At 40.1% G+C, this 15,169-nt stretch overlaps 2 protein-coding genes across 3 annotated transcripts; both read left to right on the forward strand.

Moving 5' to 3' along the window:
* Nucleotides 1-5,715: 5,715 nt before the first annotated feature.
* xkr8.3 (XK, Kell blood group complex subunit-related family, member 8, tandem duplicate 3) lies at nucleotides 5,716-8,871 on the forward strand. The gene is made up of 3 exons (XM_042077563.1): nucleotides 5,716-6,341; nucleotides 6,782-6,969; nucleotides 7,411-8,871. Exons 1-3 carry the CDS (start codon nucleotides 6,010-6,012, stop codon nucleotides 8,154-8,156), a joined length of 1,266 nt encoding a protein of 421 aa, XP_041933497.1. The 5' UTR covers nucleotides 5,716-6,009; the 3' UTR covers nucleotides 8,157-8,871.
* Nucleotides 8,872-9,013: 142 nt separating this feature from the next.
* On the forward strand, nucleotides 9,014-14,672 carry LOC121696162 (XK-related protein 8-like). Of its 2 annotated transcripts, none has more exons than XM_042077493.1 (3): nucleotides 9,014-9,846; nucleotides 10,361-10,554; nucleotides 13,346-14,672. In XM_042077493.1, exons 1-3 carry the CDS (start codon nucleotides 9,521-9,523, stop codon nucleotides 14,197-14,199), a joined length of 1,374 nt encoding a protein of 457 aa, XP_041933427.1. In that variant the 5' UTR covers nucleotides 9,014-9,520; the 3' UTR covers nucleotides 14,200-14,672. The 2 variants fall into 2 exon arrangements, with proteins under 2 accessions (XP_041933427.1, XP_041933428.1); XM_042077494.1 differs by having other exon boundaries at nucleotides 9,016-9,574.
* The last annotated feature ends 497 nt before the right edge of the window (nucleotides 14,673-15,169 follow it).

A 15,169-nucleotide genomic window follows, 5' to 3' on the forward strand; every position in this document is an offset into this window, starting at 1 on the left:
CTCTTCACACCTTCGTAAAAATGGTGTTTTCGTATCTAACAGTAAACACAAGCCATCACAATAGCAAGCACACAATGTGCCAACAACACACTGATGGTATGAATAAAAAACACATCTGGCTTTTGCTTTCTCTGTGCACAAGGTAGACTATGTCAGTTTGAGGTCATACTTTTGTCATAGTTCTGTAAACATACAGGGATCCCAACTTCAAGTATTAGTGTTTATTTACACACATCAAAACAAACACAAGTGTGTTTTTCCAAGTCAAAACACAAAATAGCATTTCACTGAGACAAAACAAATCAGTCTACATCGGGTCGTCTCTCTCAAAATTCTGTCTACATCGCATGCAATGTCCTAGTCCAAGGCACCGGGAAAAATATATTCTGGAATGACGTATCCAGGCCTGACATGACAATATCCCCACATGTAGACTGTTTTTTTGTCTGTTTTTTTCTCTTCTCACTCTTCCTGCTCACTCCATCGTACCCATTGTACATTACCTGTGGCTTATTTATAGTGCTTAGGCTGATTGCAAAGTGAACTAATTATCTAAAACAGTTTTCACATGAGAAAGTGTGCCAGAGAGTTGGCAAAATAGTGTAAATAATAGCCATTGTGCCTACAGTTGTGCAAAGTGTGTGTTACAAAATTGCAAACTGAGTGCAAAGCAGTGTTTGTGCTTTTAGTTTTGCGAACTCAGTGAGTGGTTTTGCCATTTGTGTGTAGAGTTTTGCAAAAAAAGCCATAGTTACAAAAAATGTGTTTAAGCATTCAGAAAAAACTGTAGTTTTGCTAACTCAGTGAGTGGTTTTGCCATTTGTCTGTAGAGTTTTGCAAAAAAAGCCATAGTTACAAAAAATGTGTTTAAGCATTCAGAAAAAACTGTAAGCCATCCTTACACTAGAAAACTTTGACAAGATTTGGGAAAGATTCTTGACAGATTGTAGTCTTTTGAATAAAGCTTGAATGGAGGGCTGTAGTTACAGTTTTTTCTGAATGCTTAAACTCTAAAAACATTCTTATAGCATAATTTCTAAAACTATCAATTCTTATAGCAAAACCACTCACTAAGTTCGCAAAACTAAAAGCACAAACACTGCTTTGCATTCAGTTTGCAATTTTGTAACACACACTTTGCACAACTGGAGGCACAATCCACTGCACAGCACTCTTTTTGCGGAACTGTAAACAGAACTCACTGCTTTACACTCAATTTCCAAATGATCAACACACTCAAATCAAAGCAAATCTATACACATTATTTTCACTATTTACACTATTTTGCCAACTCTCTGGCACACTTCAAACTGTTTTAGATAATTAGTTCACTTTGCAATCAGCCTAAGCACTATAAATAAGCCACAGGTTATGTACAACAATGGAGGGAGCAGGAAGAGTGAGAAGAGTAAGAATTAGAGGAGGCTGAAGAATAGGACGTGGAGGTGAAGAAGTAGGAGGAAGAAGATGAGGAAGAGGATGCAGAGGTGAAAAAGTGAGAGGGAGGGGATGACAAGGACAAGGAGGTGAAGTTAGAGGAAGAGGACAAGGAGGAGCAGGAGGAGGATGAGGAGGGGGAAGAGGAAGGGTAAGAAGAGAAAGCAAAAAAATCAGTCTACATGTGGGGTTATTGTCATGTCATGCCTTTCCCTGGTGCCTTGGACTAGGACATTGCATGTGATGTAGACGAAATTTTGAGAGACGACACGATGTAGACTGAATTTTTTTTGTCTCAGTGAAATGACTATTTTGTGTTTTGACTTGTAAAAACACACTTGTGTTTGTTTTGATGTGTGTAAATAAACACCAATACTTGAAGTTTGGACAGAACTATGACAAAAGTATGACCTCAAAATGACATAGTCTACCTTGTGCACAGAGAAAGCAAAAGCCAGATGTGTTTTTTATTCATACCATCAGTGTGTTTTTGTGATGGCTTGTGTTTACTGTTTGATACGAAAACACAATTTTTACGAAGGTGTGAAGAGTTAAGCAAGGTGTGTTGGCTTTTGCAAGAGAACTACAATGTTTTGCTGATTGGGTGAAAGGTTTTCCTATTTGTGTGTAGAGTTTTGCAAAAAAAGCCATAGTTACAAACAATGTGCTTAAGCAATCAGAAAAAACTGTAAAAGAATTTTTAAAGAATCTTTCCCAAATGTTGTCAAAGTTTTCTGATGTATTAGTAATTGAAATGTAAATATAACAGTTGTTGAAAGTTGTCTTGAGTAAAATCATTGTCTTCTTTAGATGCAATGACTTGCAGATCGACACATAATTATTTCTTCATCTGTTGCAATTCTGTTGCAGAAAAAAAACATGGGAACTTTAATACCATTTAGGGGTGTAAAGATTAACTGATACATATCGGTATCCGTTTTTAACGTGTAAGATACGGCTACATCGATACGTGAAGACCCGTATCGGAATAAAACTGAAATGAACCGGTCGTTATATCGATTTACTTGTTACGAATCGGTTCACAACCTTTTCTGCTCGCTCAGACTCTCATTTCGTTCCAAGCAGCGCGTTTATCCCATGTCCGGTTTTGAAACTATACGTGGCACGGAATTGTGGGTAATGCAGTTCGTTTTTGGCTACATTCATTGCCCAAAGTTGTCAAATGACCTCATTACCCATACATCTACTGCAACTTAAGCACGTGACAACTCGCAACTCGGTCGTTTGTTTTACAGTTTTTTGTTTTTCAAAATCCAGCGTGAAATTAAACACTAAACAGCAACGACAGCCTTACGTTTGATGAAGGGATTTCCTTAATGTTAAATAATAATTTGGACCTTGCTAAAACGATGCACAAATTATTAGCCAATTATTTTGTTCATATTCACTCAGACTTGTGGCATTAGGTTTCTGCATTAGGTCTACCGTTGGAACAAAATAAACCCAGAGAGTTCATTGATATGTAGGCCTATTTTATTCTTGTAGGCTATATGAGAAAAGGCCAAGAGTGTCTTAAGCACTGTTTTATTTTATTTCGGTATTGTCTTACCTCAACAAGGCTACAGCTCCATGAAAACAATCAGATATAACTCTATAAAGTCTAAAAAAAAAAATATGTTGTATTTGGCTGCTGTGTTTGACTGAAATGTAGACTATTCTTTTTTCATTTCAATACAGTATATGAAACAAACCTCAGTTTAGATAATCATATTCACACATTTTTTTGCCTAATTGACAACCATGACCATGATAACTGATAATATAAAATTAATGTGCACCTTGAGCAAATTATAAAAAATCTTTCAGAATGCTTTCCATTCTTGAACTGCATCAAATTGCATCGAATCGCATCGCATCGAATTGTACTGAATCGTTTTTTATGAACATGTATCTTTTCTTGTATCGAATCGTGCCCATGTATCTAGATGCGAATCGTATCGTCTTTTACATGAGAGATTCACACCCCTACATTGTATATATTGTAAATAAAAGTAATTGTAACTTATAATAAAAAGAAAAAACTCATTACATAAGCATGAGTGAATTAAACAGACAACATTTTGAGCCATCATGAAAATCATTAAAGCACCCCGAAAGAATCACTTTTAAGTTGAGAAATAGATTTTTGATTCAGACTCGTGTGGCACACACAAATCTCCTCAGGTCCCAGATTCTCCGAAGTGAAGCAGAGGCATGATGGTGCTGCCAAGCACAGATTTATAGGACGACTTTTACAGTTGGTCCTGGGTGTTAGCATTTCTGAGAAAAAACAACACAAAATATGATAGGCTGATTTATTCATGGATAACCTATGATGATGTCCATGTCTTGTGTCAGTAAATGTTTTCATGCAGGCAGAAATCCACTTAGGGGTGAGCTGGGAGGAGGGATTTTGGTTTAGCATAATTTACATACAAGACTGAAAGAAAACATTGTATCAGGGTTGCATTAATCCCATGCATATTGTTTTGCAATTGTTTTCAACTTGCATCTCTATAAAATATCATAAACCCGATCAAATTCACAACTTACTGCAACTCTATGGAGTTTAAGCCATTTCCACATGCGGCTGCTATTGGCTTATCTGCATTCGATGGGCGGGGCTTCCGATAGGGGGGGGGGGGGGGGGGGGGCACGTCCAGAGGCACCTGATGCTAGAACCACGCCACTGCCGCCCTCCCCTGCCACTGATACCAGTTGTTATCCGGGCCAGCTCATCCACACACCCTAGTGATGGGCAAATTGATAAGCTTTGGCGAACCACTAAACCACAGCAGTGTGAAGCTAGCAACACTAATGAAAAAATCCAATATGGCTGCCAAGTGTAGATTTTTCAACATAAAAGTCCTTACCCAAACCAGTATATGTAACCAAAAATATTGGTTTGCTAAGGACTTTTATGTTGAAAAATGTATGTGTGCCGGCCATCTTTTTGCTTTTCAGCTAGTGTTGCTAGGTTCACACTGCTGTGGTTCAGTGGTTCACTAAAGCTTCATTTGCCCATCACTAACACACCCCACTACTGTGTTATGTGTGCCTTGCTTCTAATGTCTAAGTGCAGTAAAGAGCAGGGAGGAGAACTTATTCAGGTCTCCCCTCAAGCACCGCCCTCGCCCTACCAATGAATCTTGTGTGCCTCCTCAAATATAAAAAGAGGTGGGGCGCAATGATGCAGAAGTTGAGCGGGTGACATGTTTCAATTTCTTTGGTGTCCACATCGCCGAAGACCTGACATGTCTGGTCTCCAAAAGACCTCCTTTCTGTTCAAGAAAGCCGAACAACGCCTCGGAGACAGAAAAGAGCCCAGCTGTCACAAACACATCTTGCAAATTTCTACTGCTGCGCATCCTACATGAAATTGTGGTATGGCAACTGCACTGTCGCTGACCAGCCAGCAAAGCACATTGGTACAAAGACATCCACCGGAAAGTAGGCCTAGCTACTGCCATGATCAACACTGCAATTTCGTTGTACTGACTCTGCTCTATAATGACAATAAACTGAACTGAATTCTGTTCATGAATATGTATTAATGTGACAATGTTGATTCTAGCTACAGCCTTGAATGGAATCAAAAGTAGGCAATGCAAATCCATGCTGCTGATTAGGAGTTAGATCTTTCAGCACCTGAGACACATGGCACAGGAAGTGCGTCATACCGGAAGTAGTATACTGAATATGCCCAGCCAATCTGCCCATCAGCAACGGGACATAACGAAAGTTATCAACACTACACTATACACTATACTCGACACACCTATGCTACTTCATAATAAGATAAATAAATAAATAATAAGTTACATTTATATTGCGCCTTCCTAAAACTCAAGGTTGCTTCACAGACCCATGCACAGACCGACCACGAGTTGCTCCGAACATTTTGCCTCAATTATAGTATTTCAAATGTTTAAGCTGTTATTGTAGGCCTATGTCAAATGAGAGACACTTTACTCCAAAGCACTAATTTCGCTGTTGTGATTGTAGCCTATCAACCATTAAACCATAGGATAGCCATTCAACATTCTGGCATTGACCTGTCACATCAGTGGCAGCGCATAGGCTAAGTGAAGGTCACATTTTTGTAGGCTATCTTTTCGTTATTGCCTATGCAGGTTTTGGTGACATTGTTAAAGGAATCACTTAATTGTTTACATGTTATTACATTGTTTAATTATGTTTAGGGAAGTCTAGTCAAATAGCCAAAACTGTTCATCAGAAAGTACAGCCAATCACGTGTATAGGTGGGTGTGGCTAGCACTCTTTGGAAAGTTGTTTCGGAAACAGTTTTGTGGCCAACTTTGAGAGGCGAGGCATGTGGAAGAAGCAGGGGTGCCACTTATCCCCGCTAAAAATGTATTTCTTGGATATACTGGTAAAACGTTGTTAGGATAAGAGAGAATAAGGAGAATTATTTAGCGACTGGAGACAAGTTTGAGAAAAGCGCGTGAAAACTATGCCAGTGAAGCAAGGTAGTAGCTAGCTAGCTGGGAAGCACCGCTATGAAGTGATGAATGACTACAAGTTTACGTAGCAGGGAACCGTTATTCCACCATGGACTGTTCTCCCTTCTCAAAATATTCATGGCTGGATTTTCTTTTCAGTGTGATTGGTGTCTGCGCCTATGTGTTCGATGTCGGTTCCGATATGTGGGTTGCCAAAGAGTTCTACTGCCATGGAGAGTTCATTTGGTTCGGAGTGTTAGTTGGTCTCATGGTTCTGTCGTCTGTGGTCATCCAGATGTTTAGCTGGTTTTGGTTCAAATACGACAGAGATTTAGAAAACTTCGAGGTGAAAACAGCACCAGAGAAATTTTTGTTTTGCGGCCAGAGGCGTGTGAAGGTCTCGTGTTGTCTGCACGTTTTGCAACTTGGATTCTTCTTCAGGTAAAAACTTTTCTTTTAAACAGAACGTAAGCCTGTATTTAGCTCTCTAAACCGCAGTTTGGCGGTAACTACTATGTTATTGAGCTCTGAAGTGTAAAGTTAACACAATGACAACACAATGCACCAAACTGTATTGCTGTTAGCACATCGTGTACAGCACAGCAGATAGATGGCTATTCGTATCCCGATTCACAACGCTGTCTCCTCTTGTATTTGAGCAAGTACTTCAATCTTTACACCTGATTGTCATGACTCGTATAGTGTTGTGCCACAGATTTGGGAGTTTAGATGAACAGATCAGGACAACGAAAAAAGTGTCAACTGATCTGGAAACAGTCTGTGCTGATGATTATAATTTACTTATATGGGTGGAGTGTGATAATAAAGAGTTCCCTGTAGGTAATTTTCAAATATTTCTGTCGTCAATGATCTATTCTTAGGCATCTTACTGCCATTTGGCAGGGCTTCCGCGTGTGGTGGAGAGGCCAGCAGGGCTCGGAGTATGCCGTGTACTTGGTCCACGACCTCAGCATGCTGCGGCTCATCGAGACCTTTTGTGAGAGTGCACCTCAACTGACCCTAATGGCCTACATCATGCTCTTCACTAACCAGGCCAGGACCATCCAGTGTAAGTGTGCCTCTAGCCCATTCCTGTTCATAAGTCTAGGACCAGACTTAATCCCTTTATGGGAAATTGGCCACATACGTTTAAGGGTGTAACACTAAGACTTAGTTGAGTCATTTGTGAAATGGCCAGCATACCAGGACATTTCACAAATGACTATGTGATGTGTTAAAGTGGGCTGTTGAGAGGGACCAATTGGAACTGTAAATTATCTTGCAGGTCTGCATCAGTCAAATACATGTATGGCCTTTTGTCTTGAACAGGAACAAAACTGAGAGGAAGGAAGCATTGCATAGACCACAAAATAAAAAAGTTGCGCTATTAGATGGCATTGTTATGCTACAGTGAGTGTAGGCCTACTGTGTAGGCAATCGATAGAAGATTCAGGGTCTATCAGAGATGGGCCTCCTTAATTATAAGTAATGAATTGTTTTCGCCCCTCAGGTGTGAGTGTGGTTGCCTCTACGACATCTATTGCCTGGATGGTGGTGGACTACCACCGTTCCCTGCGTTCCTTCCTCCCCGACAAGGCCAAGCAAGCCTGGGCGTCATCGGTGATCTACTTCCTGTGGAATCTGCTGCTGATCGCGCCCCGCGTAGCTTGCGTGGCCCTTTTCACCTCCGTCCTGTCCCACTACATTGCCCTCCACTTCCTGCTGGTCTGGCCCACACTGGTCCTCTGGGCCTGGCGCCAGGGGACCGACTTCATGGACAGCCCGGCCGGAGAGCGGCTGTACCGGGCCACCGTAGGACTCATCTGGTACTTCAGCTGGTTCAACGTGGCGGAGGGGTCCACCAGGGTCAGGAGTATCATCTACCACTCCTTCATGATAGCGGACGGTGCCATCCTGCTGGTCACGTGGTGGTACTACAGGGACACAGAACTGACCCAGTCGTACGCCATCATCATGGTCCTGGCCATTCCCGTCTGCTACACTCTGGGGCTGCTGTTGAAGACTCTATACTACTGCTACTTCCATCCTAAGCTGTGGAGACCCCAGGACAAGAGGGGCGGGAAGCTGGAGCCAGATGGATCTATGTCTGTGTCCTGTATGGCCATGTCCACACAGACAGATACTCCTTCTGAGCCGCATAACAAGAGAATGGCTAGACACGCCAGAATTTTTTACACTGCCGGTGTCGACACATCCGAGATGGGTCAGATCAACAGACGTGAAGGCAAAACATAGTTTAGATGGATGTTACGATGTATTTTTTGAATGTTTGTCTTGTTACATGCCATTGATGCTGTTCTGCATGCTGTGTTTTCCTACCACTTTGAAGTGCACGATCAAATACAGTTTTGTCTCTTATGATTGCACTTGGTGCCAGTGAAAAGAATCAAATTAATTAGTAAATATCATGAAGTATGTTGTCTTGTTTATGCTCAAAGGTGAAAAAAGTAATATTCCTCTAAGCTATCCTTAAACATATTTTATACAAAACTGTTTTTTTTATATTTAATAGTGTGGTGAAATATTTAAAAAGCAGGCTGCGTATTTTGTGCTCATCAGAAATGTGAATGTTATTAAACTATATTTTTCATGCTTTTAGTGGAGAATAAACATACCTCACTCATAGTTCTCTGCCACATAAAGAGAATTGTACTTTTAATAGTTGTTTTTAGATATAGCTATTATAAATGTTGGCACCTTATGTATGGAAACACAGGTTATGACAATGCTGTCATTCTTAAACATCTCCGTTGAAATTTTTTTTTTAATTTTTTTTTTTTTAAATCAACCACCGACCACACAAGATTGTCCACATTTGCAAAGTGTTTTAGGTGAATTTATGCTGCATGAGAAAGTGTTGTGGTGCACTCCAACAGTGTGATGATTACTGTTGTTCAGTGTGTGCATGACTTCCTGGAGCTTGGAAAAAAATAAACTCTCAAGCCATAAACAGGTGGGCAGAGTTTTTTTTTTTACAGTGTGTAAAAATATAGTGTTAATAGGAGAGTATGATGTATCACACTGGTTGTGTGGTTTGGGTCAAGCTGTGGATCAGCTGTCCACACATGACTATTCTCTTGCTGCCCATGAGTTCATAATCATATGTGGTGTTCTGGTTGCGATTCACATGCAGAAGCAGGACTGTACGTGAGAGCATGTGACCACATTCATGAACTTTGCACAAGGTGTCGTCAGAGTGGATTGAAGAATCTTTGCTGTCATGTTAGTGTGTGTGGTGTACCATGATGGCCTGTGATTGGCTGAGCCAAAGAATGTTTTAGGAAACGGCTGCATTATGTCATAAAGGGAGGCGGAGACACCTTGTCGGGATTCTTTGAGTTGTACTTTCTTTTTCGGGTTTGTCCTTCAGTTGTTCACACCCTGGGAATACCACCATGGAAATGTTAGCAGTTTTTTCCCTTTGGCTGTTTTATTTTGGGGCAAGAGGAAGTCAGTCTCTGCTCTGTTTAAACATATCTTAGCCCTGGCTCGAGTGTTTTTTTATTTTTCTCTCTTTTTTAACCCTTCAGGAAGAATGCTTACAACCCTGGGTTGTGTGTTTGAATAAGAAGAGAAATTGCAACAACACTCAAGGAAAAATGGATGACGGCATCCCATTCCTCTATCCTTTTTCAGACTTTGGGTTGAACATCGTAGGTCTTATATTCTTCCTCTTAGACTTGATACTTGACATTTGGGCAGTTGTGACTTTTTATCAGGAGGAGGCATACGTCAGTATGGGAGTGCTAATCTTCCTGTTAGTGGGATCGTCTGTGCTGCTGCAGGCATTCAGCTGGCTTTGGTATAACTATAGCTCTGAAGAAGAGAAGAAAGAGCTTGCCAAATATATTTACCTGGAAAAGTACTTTCATAATAGAACACTACTTGGTGTACTCCATGTGTGTCAACTGGGAGTCTTCCTCAGGTTGGTGACCGTTAAAGTTCTGTGAATGTCTTGCATTCAGATAACCACTGACTTTGAAACTGTCATTTGATAGGATTTAGTGGTTGGCATTGCAAAGAGGGGGTTTTGTTACCACATGTGTTGGCAGTGCATTGAGGGTTTTGTCCACCCATTTACAGGAAAGCAGTTAGTTTCTATTTACAGTACATACTTTACCAGCTGAAGTCTGACTGCAACCACACAAACATTTTAGTGTCCAATTCATGTTGTATTGCTGTATTTATTACTTCCCTCTGTATTGTTTGATGTGAAAAATGACATCTATATTGTTGCTGATTATGTGAATAAGACAACGTCATTACTGATAAATATAAGTTCAAACAGGGCCTACTATATATATAGATATTTTCACTTCACTTCTTTTCACTATCACTTCATTCATTAGTAGGTGGACTGGATATTCTTTTAACTTAGCAACATTCAGCATTATATTCCTGCTTACCTTTGTGGCCTTGTCTCATGGTGTCTGCCGCAGGTTTGCAAGCGTGATGGAGATCTCTCTGCGTAGCCTGACTGCACAAAGAGATGGACAGAAGCAAGGCATCGCTGTCTTCCTGACCCATGACCTCAGCTTGCTGCGCCTCATCGAGACATTCTCCGAGAGCGCTCCACAACTGACACTAATGATGGCCATCATCGCACATAGAGAAGATGTTGAATGGGTCACAGGTAAAATTACAGGGCACATATTAACTATCCAGGGACCTCCAGGGACCTCAAACATTAAGTTTGAGAGTGTGCTTTTATTAAACATCTGGAATCGTCAAGCCACTGATGTCAAGGTCAGAAGTTGTGCAACTTTGTCTGTTGTTGAAAAGGTGCAGAAAATGTTGTCAAACAAATAATGCTTAATTAAAAACAAGGTGTTCATCATCAGCTTTCATTTCAATATTTCTCTGTAAATTATGTAAATGTATTAATATAAACAGAAAGTATTGAGAAATTAACACAGTTAATTGATTCTATGATGGTACCAGAAAGCTGGTGCAATCTGGAGTTGTGAGAAACACCGGATGAGACACTGCATGCCTTAGGCATGTACTGGTATTTCACATAACTCATTTTCTATGACCGTATGCAAAATGGATAATATAATAATGACTTATGCGAGGTGACAAGCAGAGAATGACAATGCTGATTCCCATGACTTATGATATACCTGAAATACCTGAAACACTTTGCCTTCTACCTTTTTCTTTAGTCCTGTGATCAGATCTGTGCTGGGAAGGTTACTTGTAACATGTATTCCACTACAGAATATAACATAACATATTCCAATAGATTACTCAAAGTGATTAACATATTTTGAATACTTTGGATTACATTGTATAATATTTTGTTAACAGTGGATGAAACAGTGAGGTTATATAAAGTTGACCCATAGTGTCAACAACAACCCACAACCTGCTTTACATTGAGGATGGTTTTATGGTTATGGTTATGGTTATGGGATTTGGCAGACACCTTTGTCCAAAGCGAAATACAAATACAAAAACAATATAATATTTAAAATTTAACAGGGAACAGATTAGAATGTTGGTCAAACAATAATAAGGAGAATAGCACTAATAAACAACAATGTCAATTCAATCAATAGCCTAATAAAATAAGCAATGAAAATGAGGGGAAGAAAGCAATAATAAACAATAATGTCCATTCAATCAATAATATAAAAACAATAACATGGTAAGACTACAGGAGAATATCAATAATAAACAATTATGTCAAATTAAGCAACAGCCTAATGGAAATAAAACAATATTATACAAATCATAATAAGAAGCGCTTAAAGAACTAAGTGCATGTTGAACAGGAATACATTGTGTGGTCATGACAGGTTTTATACAGTATATGCGCTATGAAACACTGTTAACGTCCTTGTGTCAAAGAACTTACAACAGAGATGCTTGTCTGCACATAGGCTAAACAAATTAATTTTAAATGAATTAATTTCAACAACACATGGGGAGTTACATGCCTTTTTGCAGAACACTGTTAAGAAACAAGAACCAATAATCAGTTATTCATATGTTGTATTTTAAATACATAATCCAGAGTATCGGTACATGTATTCTGTTACTTCCCAACACTGTTTATGGTCTACAGGGCAGTACCAAGCCCTACACAAACCCCCAAATCCAGTCTTTTAGACCAGTCTTACTGGTCCCTCTAAAATATCATCATACAAAAGTCTCCTTTGTGTCAAAGACAACTTTTTCTCATAGAAAACAGGAAATTGTTCTCTCCACTTACTATTTCTACGCCAAGGCCTTCCCCTCTGCTTCATACCCTCTGTATTCCTCTAGTCAGAGACATCAGGTCTGGTCCATCTGACACCTGACACTGGCTTTTGCACTTACATACACACACTGTTCAGTTGTCTTGAAGCCTGACATTCTCTTAAGAGTTCATAAGCTAACTCCTGTGCATGTGCAAAATGTGCATTTTTAAACAAATACATAGAAATATCATCTTACATGGAAACATCCAAGACCAGGGAGCAGACATAGGCCTCCTTGCTGTATACAAGTAAAATGTAGGCTACAGTTCATCTGTACTGTGGGTCGCATTTGCTAAATGAAGTGTTTCAGTGTTGTCAGTGTTGGGCAAGTTACTTCAAAAGCGTAATGCATTATTTATTACTTGTTACTGTCATCTCAAAGTAATTTGTTACATTACAATATTACTGTCTTTGAATTGTAAGGCATTACACTACGTTTACATTACTTTCACCAAAATAACAGGAAATATGGATTTGGTGTTCTCAATAGATCTTCATGTGTTCAATGCAGCTCATTACACAGCAGGAGGTGATGTGGTATGGCATAATGACTGAGCTAGGTTTAAGGCTAACAAAAGAACAATATAATGGTTGCAGTTATGGCTCATGGGACGATGTAGGCCCCAAAGGTCACTCACAACTTAATATAGTAATATATAGCCATAGTGAAATTGTATGTTGACTTTAAATGGTTCTCATCATTCCTGGTTGCCTTTCCTTCCACTTACAGTGGTGTAGACTTAATGCAAATAGTTTAAGAATAATGGCTACGATCTTTGTCTGTAAAAGCAACATTTTAGTTATTTTCACTGCTTGAAATGAGAAGTATAGCCTAACCATGTTAGATCTGTTGCATGAATGGCAGAGATAACTCAAATTCCCTTTCTACAGTCATCTAAACAAGGCAATCAAATTCCAGGACCAGCATAGATGACTTTTTTAATTCTTGGATAATCTTCTCTGGTGCCAATTGAGCATTTCTCAATTTTGGATTAAAAAGCAAAGTAACTTCAGTTACTGAGAATTGTACCGAGTAAAATATTACTGAAATTGTATTGGTAATGCCTTACATTACTGTATTACAGCAAAAAGCACTTTTTGATGTTTTTTTTAATGCATTACTCCCAACACTGAGTGTTGTGCACCACAACTCACATGTTCCTGCTTCCTTCCCTGCAGGTCTAAAGACTTTGGGTTCCTTCGCCGCAATTGCCTTCAGTGTGGTCATGTACCACCGCGTCATGCGCTCCTTCAGCAAGGACAAGGCCAAGATGACCTGGATCCCATCTCTAGTGTACTTCCTGTGGAACTTCTTCCTGATCGCCCCGCGTCTGGCAGCAGTGGCCCTCGCTGCCTCCACCCTGCCCGTTGGGATGATCGCAGTCCACTTCTTCCTCCTTTGGCTGACCTTTTTCCTATGGGCCTGGCGTCAGAAAACAGACTTCATGGACACCCCAGCAGGGGAATGGCTCTATCGGGGCACCGTAGCTCTCATTTGGTACTTTTGCTCGTTCAATGTGTCCAAGGACGACTCCAGGGGAAGGAGTATCATCTGTCATTTCATCATAACAAGGAGTATCATCTATCATTTCTTCATAGCAGTGGACAGTTTTGTCCTGCTGGGGCTGTGGTGGTGGGACTGTGTTCAGCCTTCCGTGTTTGGCATGCCAGCATGGGCTGTGTTCATTTGTGCAGGTTCATCCTATATAGTTGGAACCATAGTAAAAATTCTATACTACAAACTATGCCATCCAAATAAGAAGTCAGCCAATGAAGAGAAGTCAACCATGGAAGAGTCCGAAGATATGCTGCCGCCGGCGCCAGCGTGCCTTGGGGAAGAGAAGCCTGTTATGGACATGGTGGATTTTGCCCGATTTAAGGCGCCATCACCACCGTGCCCTGGGGAAGAGAAGCCGGATATGGACGTGGTGGATTTTGCCCCATTTAATGCGCCATCACCTCCACCTTTACCTCCACCGAAGCCTTTGACTGGGGCTCAGAAGAGGATGCAGAAGCTGGCTGCTAATTTTTAATCATAGCACTGAATGATGTGTTGTTCTTTAAAAGCTTTAAGACATATCAGACACATTCCACTATAATGTGGGTTTCAAATACAGGTTTCTTCTTTTGCACCGTAAATTAATTTATACAGCTTTTGAGAAATTCTAATTTGACAATGTTTACAAAATCATAATGGTTTATTTTTTCAAGCTGTTTACTTTACTACAGGGATCACCAAAAGAAACAGGTGCTAGTAAGTCACCAACACTTGCATTACTTTGTACATATTGTTAGATTTTTTAAATTAAAACTTCTAATATATTTTAATAAATGCTTTAATTTTTATATACTGTGAACGTGAGGTGTGTTTGGTTTGGGGTAGAAGGCTATATACAGGGTTCCCAAAGGCCGTAACCGTCGGCTTTTAGATGATCTTACAATACAATTAGCAAAAGTTTTCAGAGCTCACATTCCTGTGTTGAAATAACGCTGTTTGCTGGAGCTGGTAAGTGATTCACTCATGACTATTAAATTCAGTACATAGAGTATAATACTACTACAAACCACTGTAATCATACATGAGTTACCTACTTACCTACAAATTCAATCCCACACTAAACCATTGAAAATAGAAAGGCTCTCAGAGGGCAAACCTCCATCAAGGCCACATAGCTCTATGTATCCATTCCCTTTCTGTGATCCAACATGTTTGCGAAACTCCTCCCCTCAAACCCAGGCCCTCTGTATGTTATAGGTGTTCTGTGTCGAGCTAAGCTTTAAATAAGTACCACACCTCTTCAAGTCTAGACAACACAGTGACAGAGGCCGACATGCTAACGAGCTCCATTTATGAATGTAACAAGTTTTCCCGGTGCCCGACAACTCAGCTGACCACTTCATGTGTTGTGTCTAAGTAGTGAGCATAGAGTAAGCACAGCGTAATAGTTCCAGTGTAGGTGATCACTACAGTAAAATAATAATAATACAAATCACAAGCCATGC

The sequence above is a fragment of the Alosa sapidissima genome, chromosome 21, assembly GCF_018492685.1.
Source record: "Alosa sapidissima isolate fAloSap1 chromosome 21, fAloSap1.pri, whole genome shotgun sequence".
Classification (NCBI taxonomy): Eukaryota; Metazoa; Chordata; class Actinopteri; order Clupeiformes; family Clupeidae; genus Alosa; species Alosa sapidissima.

Coding starts and splice junctions, on each gene's coding strand:
- xkr8.3 (XM_042077563.1), top strand. CDS start 6,010: ATGGACTGTTCTCCCTTCTCAAAATATTCATGGCTGGATTTTCTTTTC. Junction 6,342..6,781: donor CAACTTGGATTCTTCTTCAG/GTAAAAACTTTT, acceptor ATCTATTCTTAG/GCATCTTACTGCCATTTGGC. Junction 6,970..7,410: donor CCAGGCCAGGACCATCCAGT/GTAAGTGTGCCT, acceptor TTCGCCCCTCAG/GTGTGAGTGTGGTTGCCTCT.
- LOC121696162 (XM_042077493.1), top strand. CDS start 9,521: ATGGATGACGGCATCCCATTCCTCTATCCTTTTTCAGACTTTGGGTTG. Junction 9,847..10,360: donor CAACTGGGAGTCTTCCTCAG/GTTGGTGACCGT, acceptor TGTCTGCCGCAG/GTTTGCAAGCGTGATGGAGA. Junction 10,555..13,345: donor AGATGTTGAATGGGTCACAG/GTAAAATTACAG, acceptor CCTTCCCTGCAG/GTCTAAAGACTTTGGGTTCC.